General features: G+C 38.8%; 1 protein-coding gene across 3 annotated transcripts in view; it reads left to right on the forward strand.

The window, feature by feature from the left end:
* The first annotated feature begins 1,937 nt into the window (after positions 1-1,937).
* MAP3K7CL (MAP3K7 C-terminal like) overlaps positions 1,938-18,056 on the forward strand; it is a 29,835-nt gene continuing 13,716 nt past the window's right edge. The window contains exons 1-6 of one of the 3 annotated variants that reach the window (XM_019620473.3): positions 1,938-2,383; positions 2,662-2,739; positions 4,533-4,677; positions 4,854-4,914; positions 5,157-5,265; positions 12,983-13,044. In XM_019620473.3, coding sequence (XP_019476018.1) covers positions 4,897-4,914; positions 5,157-5,265; positions 12,983-13,044 — 189 coding nt within the window. In that variant the 5' untranslated portion in view covers positions 1,938-2,383; positions 2,662-2,739; positions 4,533-4,677; positions 4,854-4,896. The remainder of the gene's footprint in view (positions 2,384-2,661; positions 2,740-4,532; positions 4,678-4,853; positions 4,915-5,156; positions 5,266-12,982; positions 13,045-18,056) is intronic. The other 2 variants (XM_003202881.5, XM_010722562.4) reach the window with 2 other exon arrangements.

An 18,056-nucleotide genomic window follows, 5' to 3' on the forward strand; every position in this document is an offset into this window, starting at 1 on the left:
AAGATCTTGCATATGATAAGATTTTATGTGGAGAGCCTTTTTTAGGCTTTATCGTAGTGACATGTAATAAAGCCAGCTGTACCATCTAAATGTCATCTGGCAGAAGAGATTACGTAGGACCATTCCTATGTTTCCAGTCATTAAGGTTGGAAACCTAAGATCACTCAGTCCAACCACCAGCCCACCCCCACCAGGCCCACTGCCCACATCCCTCAGTGCCGCATCCACACGGCTCCTGAACACCTCCAGGGACGGTGACTGCACCACCTCCCTGGGCAGCCTGTGCCACTGCCTCACTGCTCTTGCTCAGAAGTCTTTCTGATACCCAACCTGAACCTCTCCTGGAGCAATTTGAAGCCATTCCCTCTTATCCTATTGCTGTTACCTGGGTGAAAAGGCCAACCCCAACCTCACCACAGCCTCCTCTCAGGTGGCTGTAGAGAGCAGTGAGGTCTCCCCTGAGCCTCCTCTTTCCAGATTGAACAACCCCAGCTCCCTCAGCTTCTCCCCATCAGACGTGTGCTCCAGATCCCTCACAGCTCTGTTACCCTTCTCTGGACACGCTCCAGGGCCTCTTTTACTGAGGGGCCCCAGACTGTTTACAGTGAAACCTTGGCTCTGTAGAAACAGAAAAAAAGTATTTTTTAGTAATGTCAGTGAAACAAGGATTTTCTGTATTTCCAAATACTTTCCCAATAGCTGGTCCTAGAGCTGGAGATCAATATTAGTTGCTGATGCTATTGATCTGTAGAAAGTTGTTAGAAGTAGTGATTATGATTGGACACAAATCTCTCTCCCTCCCCTTCCAAAGTAGACATAGAGGAAAACACCATCGTTTTTCTTTTTTTGTTTTCAGAAATACATCAAGAGAAAAGGGTGAGCATAATCAGAGATGTATTTCTGCTTTTGACTAACTATTTGGGCCTACTGCTTGCTCTAAAATCAGTTCGGTTCAGAAGACTGCCTCACCAGACACCTAACTAATGGTATGGCTCTCTGATACCCTTCTGGATCATTGCTGGCGGAAGGGCAATGTGGATAGAATATCTCTGTAGTTTGGTCATTTCAGAATATGAAAAAGGTCTTGTGAGGGCAGCTGCTGAGTTCCTGAGATCTGCAATGATTACAGCAATCCTAGGCTGAAGCCAGAAACTGAGGAGGGGTGGGAGGCTGAGGATGAAGATTTGACTTCAGAGAGACTTCACTTCAACTTGTCCTGCAACCTCTGTATATCTCAGCTGAGCCAACAGAAGAATCTAGCAGTTCCTCCACTTGGGTTAGATAAACCTTTTCCATCTAGAGCTGATAGAAATAAATATACCTTCAAAACATAACTTGAATTTTTTTTTTTTTTAAAAGAACCCCTTTTTCAATATTATTGTGCACTCATTTTGTAATTGTTTTCCGTTTCTTTAATTACAGTGGTAACAGTCAATCAAATAAAGTTATGTAGGCAGTATACGTGCCTGATAAAAATTTAAGCGGAAGTTTTTCTCTTTTGTGATAGTTCGAGATTTCTCTCTTAATTCCTTGCCTGCAGTTTCAAAGCTGAGAAATGCTATCAGAAATCACACTAGGAAATCCTCCGAGTTCAGTCAAGTCTCTGATTTAGTCAGCTTCAGTTATCGCCATCATTATCAGTTCATCTATAAATACAACTGCTTTCACGGCGCATGCATTCTGAAATGTGCCACTGCCTCTCTCTGAAGCTGCAGTGCTGTCGCCTGCTATTAGCCGAGCCTCGCTTCACCGCAGCCAGCGCGAACCGAGCCCAAAACACCGAGCCCATCCCCTGTTGTTAGCTCTGATCGTTGCTGCTATCATTTGATAGTCCGCTTGTAGCCGGTCCAAGTTGGCAATGTCACCCCAAGCTGATTGGAGCCACAGACATTTTTGCTGACTGGAGTCATGCTATCTTTGCCAGTTTGCTGGAATAGACACAGACACTGATTGGGTCATGCTGAAAACATTCCTGTCCTATGAAGCAAGTCTGTTTGTATTTTAGGTTTGCCAGGACTAATGAATTAAAAATCTTGGTCTCGCCACAGCTTGCTGTTTAATAATGCCTGTGACAGAAGGATTTTTTCCTCCCTGAAGCATGACAGCATCATAATCCCTCGCCACTGGAAAGGAGAGGAAGGAAAAGCAGAATTGTGAAGAAAAGCAGAAAAGGGTGATCTTCTGGGACCGCAAAGCCCATGGGAAGTGCAGGTAGCAGCATGTTGCCCTGACAGCTGTCTCAGCTTCTCAGACCTTGTCAGTTTGTTGCTATGCAGCAGGTGCAGCCTTTTCTTTTATTGAAGCTTTACTCCATAAAGGCAACGACAAGCCAAGGCAGTGGCTGGCCCTGGATTATACAAGTGCAGACACTCTACTAAGTGAGGTAAGGCAACAGGTGTGAAAACTGAACTAAACTGATAACGCTGTAACAACACTTAGATTATCTGGGTTCTGCTACAGATTTTTTATGAAGCATCAGCAGCCAGAGCTGTGGGCAATTGTCATGAGCTAGGGGGCTGCTCATTAAAGGACATTAAATTCCAGGTTGCCCACTCACATTCATCTCTGTCTACAGCGATACCGTTCATCATGTGTGGAGAAGGTGGGTGGGATGGGGGCATTCAGGCTGTGTGTTTCCTGCATCACCTTGTTTGCACACAGAATGCTTCCACCTCTCTCTGTACTCTTACTGCTTTTTGTGATGAAGAGCTTGAGGATGCTGCACAGAACTGATTGAAGGTATAACTGTAATATAAGAAACCAGACAGCAGAGTAATTGCTCTGTGATTTCTGTTTGTTGTTCTTCTTGTTGTTGTTTGTGTGTGTGTGAATTAGAATAAAATGAAAACTTTCTTTTGTGTTACGATAGAAGTCACCATTACTTACTGAGAGGGTATTGATTCTTGCCCTCAAGCACCTAGAGTTAAGAGAGCTAACGTAAAGATACTAAAGACTGCAGACCATGTAACTGGGAGAAGACAACAAGTTTATTCCAAACAATATTGCTATAGAAGTTTAAATCCTTTAGCAGAATGCATCATTTTAGTTTCTTAGGCTATGATATGAACTGTGAAGTGGAAGATCACTTGTGATAGTAGATGTCAGGGGAATGATACAGAATGATGAGTAGCCTTGTTTCAAGGATGTGCTTATCATTTAAAATCTCTTTGTTTTTCCTCTTTACCTTGTACTGGGGAGTAGAGAAGGAAAATAAAATCAAACAATTTTGGATTAGCAGTTCCGTTGTCCTTTAAGAAAATGAAATGTCTCAAATATTTCTTATAAAGTGTTTCCGGAGGAAGAAAAAAAGCTCAATAATGTCGAGAAGGTAAATGTTAGTGCTCTTCATAATAGAATATTTCAATCGACTCTAGAGATCTTTCTCTGAGACTAAAATCATACACTGTGGCAGTTATTTGACCTTCGTTCATCTCTGCCCAATAGGTATCAGTTCAAATTTTTGTGCCTTCATGAATAGTAAGGGGGAATAAGGAATAATCCCTGATACTTTTCATGTGTCAGCAGAAAAAGAAATTCTCACCTCTAAATGAGATTTATTTAATGATATTAGAATATTTGTTAATTTCAGAAAAAGTAAGACTTTTAAATTACAATTTCTTTGATTAAAGTTAATTCTAATGAATGATTGTGTAACATTGCTACAGAATAACTGTATCTGTTAGCTAAATATTAATGCAGATAAAGGCTGAAATTAATGGGCCAAATGCAAATTTGATATTCTTCCACTGGTCGCAAGGCAATGATGCCAGGGAAGAATTTGATTCACTCATGCATCACTAAGGAAGATTGTAATCCTGTAATATTCTGTTCTATTGACTTTCTGAGACTGCCAAATAACTAAGTGTAAATTGGAATGGGTTGTTGGGATTTCAGTGCAATATAATCGCTACTTCACTGAAAAACTGGAAGATTATTGGCTTAGGAAATTGGCTTGTGTTTTCACTAGCTAAATGCTATGTTCTTAGTAATATGCGGTACAACATATCACTAAGATATGTTTAGCAATTATTTAGCAACTGTTATTATTGTCATTGTTGTTGTTGCATTTTCCTGAAAAATTTGGTTTCTCATTGACCCTGGAGTTTTTACAGTGATTTAAAAGCCACTCTCATTATTTGTCCACATTGTTGGTATGAATACAATGCACTCTGGATAGCATAGTCTACAGTCCTAAAATAATTTTTTATGGGCAGATCTCTTGCATGCATGCAGTCCCATTGACTTCACGTTCTTCACACATGGAGCTAATTAGAAAGTTAATATCTGTGAATTTCAGCAGCTTTGTGCTAGGTATACAACAAGATCAAGTTTGTGTTCATCTACTTAGTAGAGTTCAGTCATACCATTCATTCAAATGGTTAATGCATGCACTTGAACTGTGAGTATAACTTTTGAATGTTTGAAGATACTTTAACTGCACTAGTACAGATCAGTAGTAACAAACTTCTTTGTTACTCAATGATTCTTCATTGCTCTGCTTGAAGTGAATTAGCAGTTTTCTTAATGGACAGGGTCTCATCTCATTAAAACCGCTTTTTGGAGCTGCTGGTCTCAGAAGAAATACCAAGGACTGCATAAGGTCCTGATCTGGGAGGCAAACCCATGCAGAAAGACCCCTACATCTGCACAGAGGTCCGCTGAAGAACCACCACCAAGGTTTGGCAAGCCACTAACTTTCTGTCCATTGACTGGGGGAGCATGGGTGGAAGGTGGGAGGTTGGGTGCCTCCTCATTGACACCATCTGGAGTGGTGTGCACGTTTCCAATCACATGGCAGGCTTGGGGTCATGTTACTCTCAACTCCCCACCCCTTCTTCCTTCTTCACCTTCAGAACCAGGCAGCATTGCCACGAGTCAAGGCTTGCTGAAGGGGCAATGGCGGGGAGCAAGCAGGTGAGGAGAGGGGAAGCTTCCTTTGCCATTGTACTTTCTAATCTGCAAATAGCAAAAGAAAGGCAGTCTGCACTTGAATCCTTTTTAAATGGATAAGTGAAATGGCATTCCCTTGGCTTTGATTCTAAACGCTGCTTGGTTAGAATGAGAAAGGTAGCTATGAATGCATGAGAAGCATTAAAACTCATTTGCTGGATGGTATCACATGCTCTGTAATAAATGTTTTGTTTATATTATTGCAGCTGGAACAGACAAGTAAAAGCATTGGCTCAAGTGCCCACATGATCACCACCGCCAGGGTACCTGCTGATAAGCCAGTACGAATTGCCTTCAGCCTGGATGAATCCCCAGGTACAATTTAATTTACAGATTAAACCACAAGGAAGTGATTGCTTTAATTATTTACATGCTTTTACTAGTGTCTACACTATCAAATGAAGTCCGGAGTTATGGGTGAATTTTCTTACTGAGCGATAGCAGTATAGTATAATCAGTTTTCTCGACCAATAGCTTTTAATGTTTCCATTAACAATTTCATTAGACTAAAATGACTGACTGACAGTTTAGATTACTTTTTTCCAATGGTTTCAGGAAGATAGACTTAAGATTTTAATTAACTATCAAAATCATTTGTATTTACAGTATGCTTGATTTTCAGGCAATTTTAAAATAATAGAAGAAAAGGGACATTTTGTACTGACAGTGAGGCTAGAACAGGAAGAGACTTTCCCTTCAACAGGAAGGTTGGAAAGTGCCACACGTGCCCAGCTTGGTGAAAGGTTTCAGGAAACGGATGCCCCGCATGGCATGTTCTCTGAGAAAGCAGCAGAAACTTCATTGATGTTTATCCTGTCAGCTAGTGCTGACTGAGCATTAATTTCCTCAAATATGCTCTGTATGCACATGGCCCCTTCAGACTTTGGAACAAATGAATATTCTTAGTTTGTATCTTAAATATTATTAAGGTCTGGGGAGCCATTGAGATGCAATAAAAAATCAGGGTGTGACAAGGTAAAATGGAAGCTAGGAAGTATCTTAAATAAAGTTGACTGAGCTGTTGAAAAAGGTGAGCCACTGTCTGAGAAGTGTTGATGATGTGAAATCTAAGGATCTCTGATAAAGATAACAAACCCACTGCTGATGAGTGCTCTGTGGGACAGGATGCACTGTGAAGTCCCTTCCTAAGCTTTCTGAGAATAGTCTTAACTTGGATATCATTTCCTCATTTTAAAAAATATTGTAGAGTGTACTTTATATTCCCTAGGTAATTATTGCATAATACCATTTTGCAGCTATTAGTTTGGAATAAAATATCATCCCTTATGCAAGGAGATTTCAAAACAAACATTTATATTATTGCACATGACTTGCAGCTTATAAAGATGAGTAATCCACAAAAATTGGGAGAAGAAATATAAGGAAATACATGTGGCTGTCTATGTGCCCTCTTTTCATAAATTACAGTAACATGCTAATTATATTTTTGTTTTGGAAAATTATAATTAATCCTTGTCACTTCTGAAGCTACAATGGCACGGTACATTTCTTATACAAGAATTGAGGCAAATCTAGATTTGGAGAACGACTGAAAAGAAAGGGGAGTGATGAATTACAGAAAGAGAATGCTTATGGGAGACACTGAAAACAAGTCAGGGAAAGCTGAGACCATGGGAAAATCAAAGAGGGTAGAGTGGTTTGTGACAGGAGACGGCAGTAGGAAATAACAAGGTTGTGAATAGCTTGGAAGAAGAGGGACATGAAAGGCAGGAAGCCTAGCTTCCTTAACATTGCATCATATTTATTTTTTACTTCTCTATCCTGCTAATAATTTCAGCCTCTCTTAACATTTACAGAAAGAATCTCACTTACAGAAAGGTAATCTTTTTCTGTTACATTCTGTTAAACCTTTCCATAGTTTTGAGTCATTTATTACATACAGACAAAAGTTCCAGCAATATGCAAAGAATCTTTGAGTAGTGATAAAACTAAATAGCAACCAGTAAAGTGACTGCCATATATTTCTCTGCCCTTAGGGGCTAGTAAGAGGTCTAACTCATGCCCTGTGATGCCCCTGCATCACAAGATTTCTGCTCTTTCTTCTAGTGGTAACATATAAATATTATTACCTTTTACATTATAAATATTATTACATTTAATATTATTAAATATTATTACATTTAGTATATTCAGAGAAGGCAAAGCAAAGAAACTTTTGTAAGGTTTCCAAATTTACAATAAACCATAGTCAGATCAAGATGGTGTGAAGAACTACATAGCACATTTTTTAAGATGAGCTGGGTACATACAGGAAGTCCTTCACCAGGGCTAAGTGGTGACAGAATCTCTCTGACTTAAACTTTTCCTTGAATTTTATCTCATTTGAAAGACACAGTGATAGGTTTCACCAAGTAACGCTGCATTATCCTTCCAGGGGCTGTACCACAGCTTACTTGGAGGAACTTGCAGCATAACTAGATATAAAAAGGGGAAATGGAATGTTTCTTCTGGGTGGTGATTATCTCACTGGCTAGGATTGTAACCAAGCACTGGGTGTGAGAAGCAGTGAAAGGAGAAACTGCTCTCAACTCATGAGAAGAGATTAGTTTGTGTTAACTGACCTACAAGACGGGAGCTCGCCTATCCTGAGTATACAAGAAATAACTTAATTGTGTTATATTATTTGACAGTCAATGCTTTGCTTTGTGCTTTGTACAGCATTTTTATATGAATGTTGGCGAACCAGTTCCTTAAAAGTCCCAAGAACAGCAGCTGATTTGAGTGCTATATAAGATGACAGTTTTATTGTGTATCTCTTATTCGTGTATATATAGATATCTATGTTTGGCTCTTTTATTCAAGTTCACTAAGCTGGCATCAAACATAGGTTTCCCAGAGTATGTCTGACATCATATTGCAACAGTTTGACTTAAGGTACTGTTTTAAATTAATGTATTTGAGATATATAATATCAGTCTATCTTATATCAATGCAAGTTAAACTGAATATGATGTTCCAGAATTTAAATAAGTGGTCCCAAATAGAAAGTTCATTTTAATTTATCAACATTGATATATTTAAACCAATTAAATCCAGTATATCCTAATTTATGTCATTAAATCTTATTTACTGACCATTTCATTAAAACATCATATCCAATTATTAAATGTACAGTACTGGATATGTATTGTGTAGTAGATCTAAAAAAAACAAAAAAAAAACTGTACAGGTAAATATCTCTTTAATTTCCCTTACAGAATAAAAACTTGAATCTAACAAAAGAATTCTGGTAGCAATGTGGTGATAAATTACTGCTCTACCTCTGATAGCACTCTCTGGGAAAAATCACAGATAACAAAAGCAAAATATATCTTTTTTAATAAAACTGACAGACAGTGAAATGACATGGTATTTTTGCTAGCATAGCAAATGACTTGTTTTATTCCTCTTTATGCCTTTGTTTTCCTAGTGACCATAAATATTTTTTTGCTTTTATATTTGATCTGGTAAGACTGTTTTGTAATAGCTGTGTCAATAGCAAGCTTCAAAGCCCTACTCCATCTTCATTTTCATTTGTAATGGCAGCAAAGACTTTTCAACTGATAATACATTGATTGAAAACTAATGGAGATTGCTAAAATATATGGGTGAAATTTAGAAAGCCGATTTTCCAAAACTGCACTCAGCCTACAAGTAAGTGGCTGGGTCTTTGGAAATGATGAGAATCATCACATACCACTCACCTCATCTCACTCTTCGTTTCTTATCTACAGACATGCTGTTAGCTCCTGAGTGGGAAACATACTGCCAGTGTGGCTGTCTGTTCAAGGGCTGGCATGATCAGCCCACTTTTGAAATCTTTTGGGCATTTCTGTGATATAAAATAAGAAATTCTAGGAGTGGGACAATATAAGAACACTGCAGTACATTCACTTTTTAGTTTGGGCTCACGCATGTCTTTGCAGCCCCAAATGTTTAGTAAATCCTGCGTGCAAGACCTTATTAGGATAGGAAGTACTTACTTGTTGTATTTTGGGGAAGTTAGGAACCTACGTGAGATACCCTCAAAGGGACAGAGGCTGTACATTCCTCACAGGACACTTTAGGCTTAGGTTGAAGGTATACTGAGTAGAAGGGTTTTGCTTTTACCTCTTGTGTTATGGGCTGTGCTATTTTGGGGAGCTCTGCAACTCTTATTATTGAGCAAGCCTTCATAGCCTATTCCTGGGTCGGGCAGTGACCATTCCTCACTATTTTATGCGTGAGGTAACTGAGGGGTTGCGTAAGGTCGCTTCGGGCAGAACTGTGAATAGAACCCAGGGAGTTTCACACAGTGGTGCCAAGTCCCAGTCACTTAGCCACACAGCCTTCCAGGATGAACTCGATCAGTCTGTGCTCATCTGTCAGTAACCAGCACTGTAGCTACTGGGCCTCACTGCCCTCTTAGGGCCAAGGCCGGACCCCTTGTAACACGGTTTTCCAGTGATGTCCAACTGTCAGTTGCAGTCGGGTTTGAGCACTTTTCCTGTACAAGGGCTGATCTACTTACAGGATAACAGCCTGCTTATGTTACCAATTTAATTCTTTAATTTAGGAGGAAGAGATCTGAATACACTTGCCCACGCATGTAGGAGAGAAAATTAGTATCTGATTGTATAATTAAAGACTGGATCATAACTCAGTTACTCGAGGAAGCAGAGTTGTGATTGGCATTTCCTAAATTTTGAGTGCTTGATTTAGCAACCTTAATGTGCTTTTAACACATTTAAATTTTTATGTTCTATTTCTGGCTATCTTTGTGAAGATCCAAGAGATACTGTAATTTGTGAGTTCATGCTGCAAACAAATCAGTTGTTGTTCTTCAAGTACTTAGTCATCGACCATTGCCCATATGCCAGTGGAGCAGGTAGAGAGGAAGAGACAGGAGTGTTACTCTTCACTATACCAAGCATTTTGTCAGACAGTAGAATGCGAGGGATTTTACTTATTTGTCTACATCATGGAAATCTGTGCTATTGATATTTCCAGAAGGCCAAAACATGGTAAGCTTCCCAGAAAGCATGATTTGTTCTTAAATGCACACAACATTAGTGTATGTTGGGGGACTGAATGCGTAACAACATCATTAATAAGTAATAAGACTTTTGTGCAAAGAAAGTCTTAATGTAGTTCAGCTTTCTAGATCAGATTGCTTGAGTGAATCTCTGTACCATTTCTTACAATAAATGCATCATCACGTTTGTATGAGTAGGTGTGATCAGCAGAGAGACAAGAGCTCACCCAGACATCAGAGGTTGAGTGGCTTAGCCTTGCTGCCCGTGCACACCACTGCCCATCATGCCATCTTGGCATGAAGGTGTGTTGGCTGGGCAGCTTAGGGAGCTTCTTCATTTGTTATCTTGCTAGCTTTGCTGTAGGAATGGTCAGAGCTGGTTTTGAAACATCAAGATGCTTTGTCTGAGCTCAACTGAGTGGAAAGCAAAAAGAATGTGATTTAGTCTGTTCCCCTGTGCACTAAGGCAGTAGTAATTCTTTTAGAAGAAACTGCAAGAGTTTCTTGCCTCTTGATTTTCTGCATGTATCCTTAAAAGAATCTTAGGAAGTGAATAATTGCTGTCACTTGCTTTCCTCTTTTGTGAAATCTAAATGTGTTTTATTTTTACCAAGTAATTTTTGTTGTTGTGGCTGTTACTTTGACAACAGTGAAATACAGACCAACCTGAAGAAGTAATTAATTTCACTGGAAGCTATGGGGAAATCTTTTTGTTGTTGGTTTTGTGGAAAACAAGCTTGCAGTTAGCTGTGGAGATACACTTTGGTTTTGTGGGCAAATCTGTTTGGTTTTGTGGGCTAAACACTTAAGCTGAAAATTTTGATAGGAGCCCAAGAGAATTAGGAACTCAGAAAAATTTCAAGCCACCAAAGTCCCCAGCTTATCTGATGTGGTGAGCATCATTGAGAGGATGATTTAAACAAGTCTTAAACTAGCATAACTAAAAAAAACCCTAGCAGCTGTTCAATAGATGCTAGGGCAGGCCCATTATAAAATGTACTATGGTATGCCTTAATGGTTAGGATACCAATATGTTCCATTTTTAGTACCATTGACTCAGTCACTTGAGTTCAGAAAATAAGTACGGAACATCTGCTTATTGAAAGGATTTCCTCTACAGTAAATTCTCTCCTTATTCCATCCTTTCTAAAACATTTTCAAACCTTATTTACTGTTTGTTTGTTGCTTTTCCTGAGGGGAATCCAAAATATTTTCTAATATTCCGCAACATTATTTTTCCTTATTAATATCTGATTCAGTGAAAAGGTATTTTTTGGCTGATGTCTCTTCTTCTGGGGTGACTTTTTCTTTGATTTTCCTTAAGATAAAATTGTTTGAGTTCCCTCCTTACTGTTACTATACCGAAGTTGTACTGCTGAAATTGTCAAAACAAATAGGACCATTCCTCTGGTCCAGTATCTCTGTCAGAATATTCATCAGCTATTTGGCCAAATATCTGTAGAGCAGCTGTACCCCTCTCTGACTGAGTCCTATTCTGTCCTTCCTTTTAGCTCTGTCATATGATTCATCTTTCTTCTTTTAGATTATTGGTCTATTTTTAAATATCGTGCAAGAAAGCAACAGAAAATTAAAGGTAAACACTTGCATATAATCAGGGTACAACTCTGAAATAAAAGCCATTTAAATATTTTCTATAATAGGCATGTATAGGACATGGTGCACAAGTGGAAGTTGTGTGTGTGGGTGTGACTTTATGAGGAAGACATCTAGCCCATAAAAATATACTTCTTTGCTTTATTTCTTGCAGAGATTAATAAATGTTTCCTTTTCCCTTTCGTATCATTGTATTTGCCTTCCTCTGGGCATTCCTTCCTAGTGGTGTCCATCTCAGGCCAAGCTAGTTAAAAGTAAGGTCCTGACTGTCTGTTAGCCAGTACATGACCACTGATAAAGAGATAACAGTATTGGAAAAATAATTTAAACCTGCTTTGACACATAGTTCTTCAAATCCTGTTGGGGATTTGTGGTATACAGGTTTGTCAGCATAAAACAGTCTACAGGATCTGACCTATGGTAGCAATTTTCTCCAGTCAGAGCCATCCTTGTTTTATTTTGACACATTACGACTCCGTAAGCTGGCTGATAGTAACCTTCTCTTCACCTCCCATAACCTGTAGTAAGATACATAAACCGTCATCACAACCCAATGCAAAACTGATAGTGTGAAAGTCACTGAGAAAGAAATATTGCGGTGGCTAGCTGTGACACTGCGTAGTATGATTCATATTTCTGATCTCAGTCCAGCTACTAGTGGGCAGGTGTCCACACCACAACACTGACGCAACTGGCACGCTCTGTCCCACCTTTGCATGAAGCCTGTACTAAAAATAAAGAAATAAATAAAAACAAAGTTTGGCTCATTGTCATGAATGAACTAACTCTGGGAGGGAGGGAAGGATTACAATCCGCAGGTTAAAGTAAAGACATTTCCTTACAGTATGGAGAACTTTGCGGTGCTTCCTCACTTTAATCATCTCTATGTTGGTGACTATCTTCTAGTTGCCGGTGTGCCAATCTTATTTTCTTGTTCATGCAGTTGTCTTTGGATGTCTATTATTGTTGTTTTAGCCCTGGTAAGTCATTGTACTGTGATGGGGAAGTCATCTTTCCCTTTCATTCCAGTGATGAACTTTTTCATAGTAAGGATGCTGTTTGTGGAAGGTTCCTTATTTTGCACTGTAATAGATATCTCAGGGAGTAAGATTGTTTCACTGTATTGTTTTTAAATTGTCACATTCTTCTTCTGTAACGGCTTTGTTTTGTTTCTTAATCACAGCAATACAAAATAGGATTTCTGCTTTTCTAGAACCTAAACATTTCCTTATTTCCCACCCATTGATATTGTTAAAGAGTCCATTAAGGTATCTCAAATGTAGAAAAATAAGCATATACATGAAGATGTTTGCGAATATATGCAATTTAGAACTACTTTGAACAGATCATTTGAAATGCCCTTCTTGGTAGATACTAGCTTTTAATGTCATCTGTACCTTCTAGATGATGATGCTCCTGAAAACTCCTTCCCTTTGGCATTTCCAGAACTAGATCAGCAGCTGCAGGTAAGCCTTTTCTTTTTTGACTGCGGTTCTACTTGACTAGATTTGTTTTGTTAAAAGACTCTGGATGTTACACTAAGATGAAAGTTTTCAGTGGTGCTTCTCTAATCTATGAACATTTAATAAGACTGTATATTTCCGTAGAGGAAAACATTGTCTTTTTAAGATCTGAGAAAAGTGTTTCAGCATCTTTAATCCAATTGCAGAGAAATAACTACTTTAATAATCTCGCATGCATGTACTACTGCACAGTAATGAAGGGAGTTCTTGTGAGTTGATGGGAAAGGAAATGAGCCATGCATGTACACAGATTGTGCTAAGAAAGCTGGTGATCAGCTTTCTCTTAAGCATCCCGAGAGAACACAGAGGTGCATTCTGCAGTGCCATCCCATCTCAATTCTACTGAATTCATACTGCATGGCCAGCAAGCCACACAGTCGCCCTAGAAGATATCTGCAGGCAGTACAAGACAGAAGAGGTGAACTCCTTTGTGCTCGCTCCAATTTATGATGTCAGTGGAGCCCTGATTGCTGGGCAATCAGGTAGCAATTGATGGCAACTCCATAGTCTGCCAGGCACAGAGCCAGCTCTGTGTCCAGGGATTATTTCCTTTTCCTCTCTGGCAGTTCTGGAGTGTTTGTTGGCCTCTGTAAGCTACTTTAGATCATCTGTTTCCCAGGAGCATTTAGACTTCCTCTGATATTTCAATATGAAGGCAGTTGTTTCCTGAGTGTAAATTGAGAAAGGCATTAGCAGACCGTGTTGTTCAATGATGTCATCCTTCCTGTCCCCATCAACGAGTGAGACAACACTGGAGGACTGCTGACTTAAAGGACTTAATTTTCTCTCCTGCTGTTCTAGTCAAAAGGATGACTGAGGAAGGAATGGAGGATGACAGAGACTCTCTTGCTCTGTCCCTCTAATCCTGGGAATAGAGACAGGCTGCTTGGGCATAACTAGGAAAGACTAAAGGAATGAATAGCACCTTACAGTCTGAGCTGAAAAGAGCAGCAGAGACAACTGATACTTTTTCTTCCCTCAGAAGAACTCCATTTCAGAAAATCTGTATTGTTTTGTGGCAGATACATCAAATAGAAAGTCAATGACCTGCATTTTTTTTTTTGGTCAGTGACACTGTGTGTTCATGGATAAACTGCCTCATCCCTCTGCTGATCTGTGAAATGAAGTTAATAATTTTTACCTTCCTTGTTAAAGAGCACTGAAATGAGTAAGCGGAGGCTGCTCTAAAAGAGCAAAGTATGATTGTCATTACGGCTGTTGGTACCTAAAAACAAAATTAGTAGTGTTAGATGTAGGTACTTTACAGGCCAAGTTATTATTTTTTATTAGGACTTTTACAGCCCATTTCTGGAGCAAGTAATGTGCTCTAAATGTGTAATTTTATGATAGGCTGAAATAAACTGGAAGCATTCAAATGTGTTGGATAAATAATGGTCTACTAAGTAAAAGAAACTTCCCTTGCCCTCATGATTTCAAGATGACAGCAAGCTCAAAGAACAATCAAGGACTTTGATTCAGATTGTATTCTTCTTATTATCCTTCATTAACTATTTTAGGGATAAATCTGAGGTAATTCAAAGGATCTTATGAGGAATATCTGATTCAAGCACTCAACATTATAATGTTAATGGTGCTGCTTCATCCATTAGCTTTTCAAGCTTTTGTGCATATTTATGTTTAGATGCCTTAATGCTGAACTGGTGGCAGTTAGTATAGGGTTCTGAGCTATGTAGAGGTAATTGTACATTTAGCTTTAGCAACAAATACTTTAATTTTTTTGCTTTCCTCAATGTGGATCACAAAGTTATAAACATTTAATAGAATCAGGTTTAAATTGCTTTAAAATTCCAAAATAACAGTAGATGTAATAAAGTTATAATGTACCTAGTTACAATTTCTTATTAATCACATTTTTCAGTTAGTGTGATTGAATTTGCACAGGGTATGTCAGCCCTGTTGAGCATATGTTTGCAATTTCTGTTAATGGAACCTTGCCAGCATTGGAACAAGTAGCTCCCATACTACAGAAGCAAACTTCAACAACATGGACTTCACCAGGACCTGCAGAAGTACTGAATAGTAGTGAATAGTGGTGTCCCTTGCCACCCCATCCACGCTTTTCTGTATCCCAGAGTTAGCTAGTATAAAGCAGCGCACATCTCAGCAAGCCCTTTCATAACCATGGCATAGCTGCCTGAAATACTTGAGTTTGTAAGAATGTTGGTACATATTTTTATAATAAAAACATCACATATAGAGCCATGAGATTTTCATCACCATGCTGTAAATACAGTCAAAAGCATTAGTATTTTATTTAAAGAAAAAACTATATATGTAGGGTATGCGTCTATACAATACCAGGAACTTAAAAAAAGAAAAAAAAAAAAAAAAGACTATCCTTGTATTTTTGAAAACTGGTGAGACCTTGAAACCTTTAAAAAGAAGAGCCCAAATTAACTGATCTTCAGGTTAGATTTTGAAAGCAGCTTGAAAGATATGTAAGTTCACCGAGCCACTTGGAAAATCAGTGCCTTAGTATTTTATGCATGCAGGCGGCAGACCACAGCCTGAGTACCAAGCAATTTGCACCTCTCTTTTGGGCTTCAAGCCCTTGCCCTTCTATCTTTGTCCCTGGCAGTCATCTTGGCTGTTTGAGCAGAATTACCTAGTGTTCCCACTTTTCCTCCCACAGTCCTGCCATGCCTCCTGCCCGGGCACTGGTGTCCGATGGCAGGGCAGAGTTCAGTGTGGCCACCCTGGCAGGGTGATCGTGCCTGCTGTCCAAGCACTGCTGCCAGCTATGCAGAGGTGGAGGTAGGATTGGCTGGAGGAAGGGTATTTCTAGGAGGCCAACTGCAAATACTTAATTCTCTGTAAGTATTCTTACTAGAGGAGAAACTAGTTGAAAGTCAGAGCTGCTTTCTGAAGAATAAAAATGATCAGTCCAGTGTTCAGACAAAAATATGTTCAGACAAAAATATTATCTTCTCCAATTACCTTTCTGAGTGTTACTTTTTCTGCTAATGTGAGAGGAAAATGTTTCAAGAAGTAATATGTAAGAAAATGATACCAGTTCTCTAATTCAGAAGTTTTGTTCTTGTTTCTTGGCCTTTAAAAAAAAGAAGTATTGTGTATGGCCAATCAGACACAATAGCTCTATATATGAGAACACAGCAGTTTATAGACAAGAAAAGCTTCATCTTTTTTGGAGCTTCGTTATTAAAAGAAAATATATACAGAAGTTCCTTATATGCTTAAATGAAACCAAACTCATGTTACTAAGTTTTTAATTTGGCTTTCCTTTGTTCGGAATGTATAATCTTCCCACTGAAAAGAACACTTTGAGGATAAAGAACTTGCTTATTTGGGCTTCGGGTTTGTGTTCTTCCCCCCATTGTACAGGCAGTATAGTCAGAGGTGAAGAGAGGCCAGGCTTGTTGCATTTGTTAGTTTGTTGTTGGGAAATGTTTCGCCTTGTGTCAGAGCTAAACCAGGCCTTGATTAGCTGCACAGTGGTGATGGCCTCTCTGACGGACATTTCACTACTGATTTTGTCTATATTTAGACATCTACATCAGCATGTAAGGCCTTACTGCACAGGTCACAGAATGTAGATGGATGTGTCTGGTATTAAAAACTTAAATTGCTAGGCCCTGTCTGCTGTCTGTCCTGCTCCAACATTTCCCGTGGTTCATCTCCAAGAAACTGTTTATTTCATCTGGGTGTTTGATTCTAACTAGGGAAGAACACAAATGTCATACAGATATATGGAGAGTTCTGTAACTCTTTATCCTTCATGAAATCATGAGCTTGAGACAAGTGCTTGTATCATATTTTGTATGAATGATAAATCTCCTGAAATCAGTAGAGTTGGATGACCATTAAATTTCCCGTGACAGAGAAAAGACTCCAACTGTTCATAATATCAGCTTGTTAAGTCAAGGAGTTGTTTTCCATGCTTGAGTAGGAAATGTCTATACAAAAGAAGTGAGGAAAACATTGCAAAAAGGACTGAATGTCACTTAAATGTGACACAAGCATTTATCAGAAACTCTGTTTATTCTGTCTGGAACTTAAATAATGGAACCATTGCTTCTGCTGACTGCCAAGACCACAGGTACACAAACAAAACAATATTTTAGAAAGTTAAAAAGTGTACAGAAGTTTTAAAAAGTTTGCTCTGTATTAAAAGTACTAAATTCCAAGAGACTTCCTATAGTACTTTGGTACTCTGTAATTAGATTTGCTTGCCAATTAACTTATTAAGTCTCCCATAACACTGCTGTAATAACTGCACTTTTAGATTCTTTGTGGCATGGGTGTTGAAAAAGCCAAAGCATCACACACTATGGTTGGAAAAGTATAGAAAATCTCTCAGGCAATGAAAGCACAACTCTCAGTTGCTTCCATCCAGCTGACCTGAATTGTTTGAAAGAAAGATAGCTGCTTATTTCCATAGTAAAAGTAGACTAGACTAGATATATCCTAGACTAGCTGCCTGAAATTGCTTGAAGAATTGCAGTTGCTACCAAAAAGGAGCTGCAATGTTCAGCTATCACATGAAAGGACAACGCCATGTAATGAAAATAGGCCACATGCAAAATATTGTCATTGGGCTTTCTGTTTTTCCAGAATGGTTTAACTGGATTTGGTTTACCAGATCTACAAAAAATAAGACACCACTCCAGACCTGGGCTAGAGATTACCTTCCAGTTGAGTCTGCATGCTCAGTAGGCAAAAATGCATGACACAGTCTTTTTCTTTAAACTTCCCAGAAACAAGTCTTGATTTCTTTTTCAAGTACCTAGAACAACAACAACAAAAATAAACACAAACAAAAATTAATAAATAAAAAATTGATTTTTTAAAGTTTTTGAATACTACAGTGACACTACTGACTACACAGAGCTTACAGATTTGACTGTGAACTTCTGTGGATTTAGAATGCTGATATTCATGTGGCGTGGGAAAATGTAGTTTGTAAAGTGAACAAA

Source organism: Meleagris gallopavo, chromosome 1 (assembly GCF_905368555.1).
Source record: "Meleagris gallopavo chromosome 1, MGAL_WU_HG_1.1, whole genome shotgun sequence".
Lineage (NCBI taxonomy): Eukaryota > Metazoa > Chordata > Aves > Galliformes > Phasianidae > Meleagris > Meleagris gallopavo.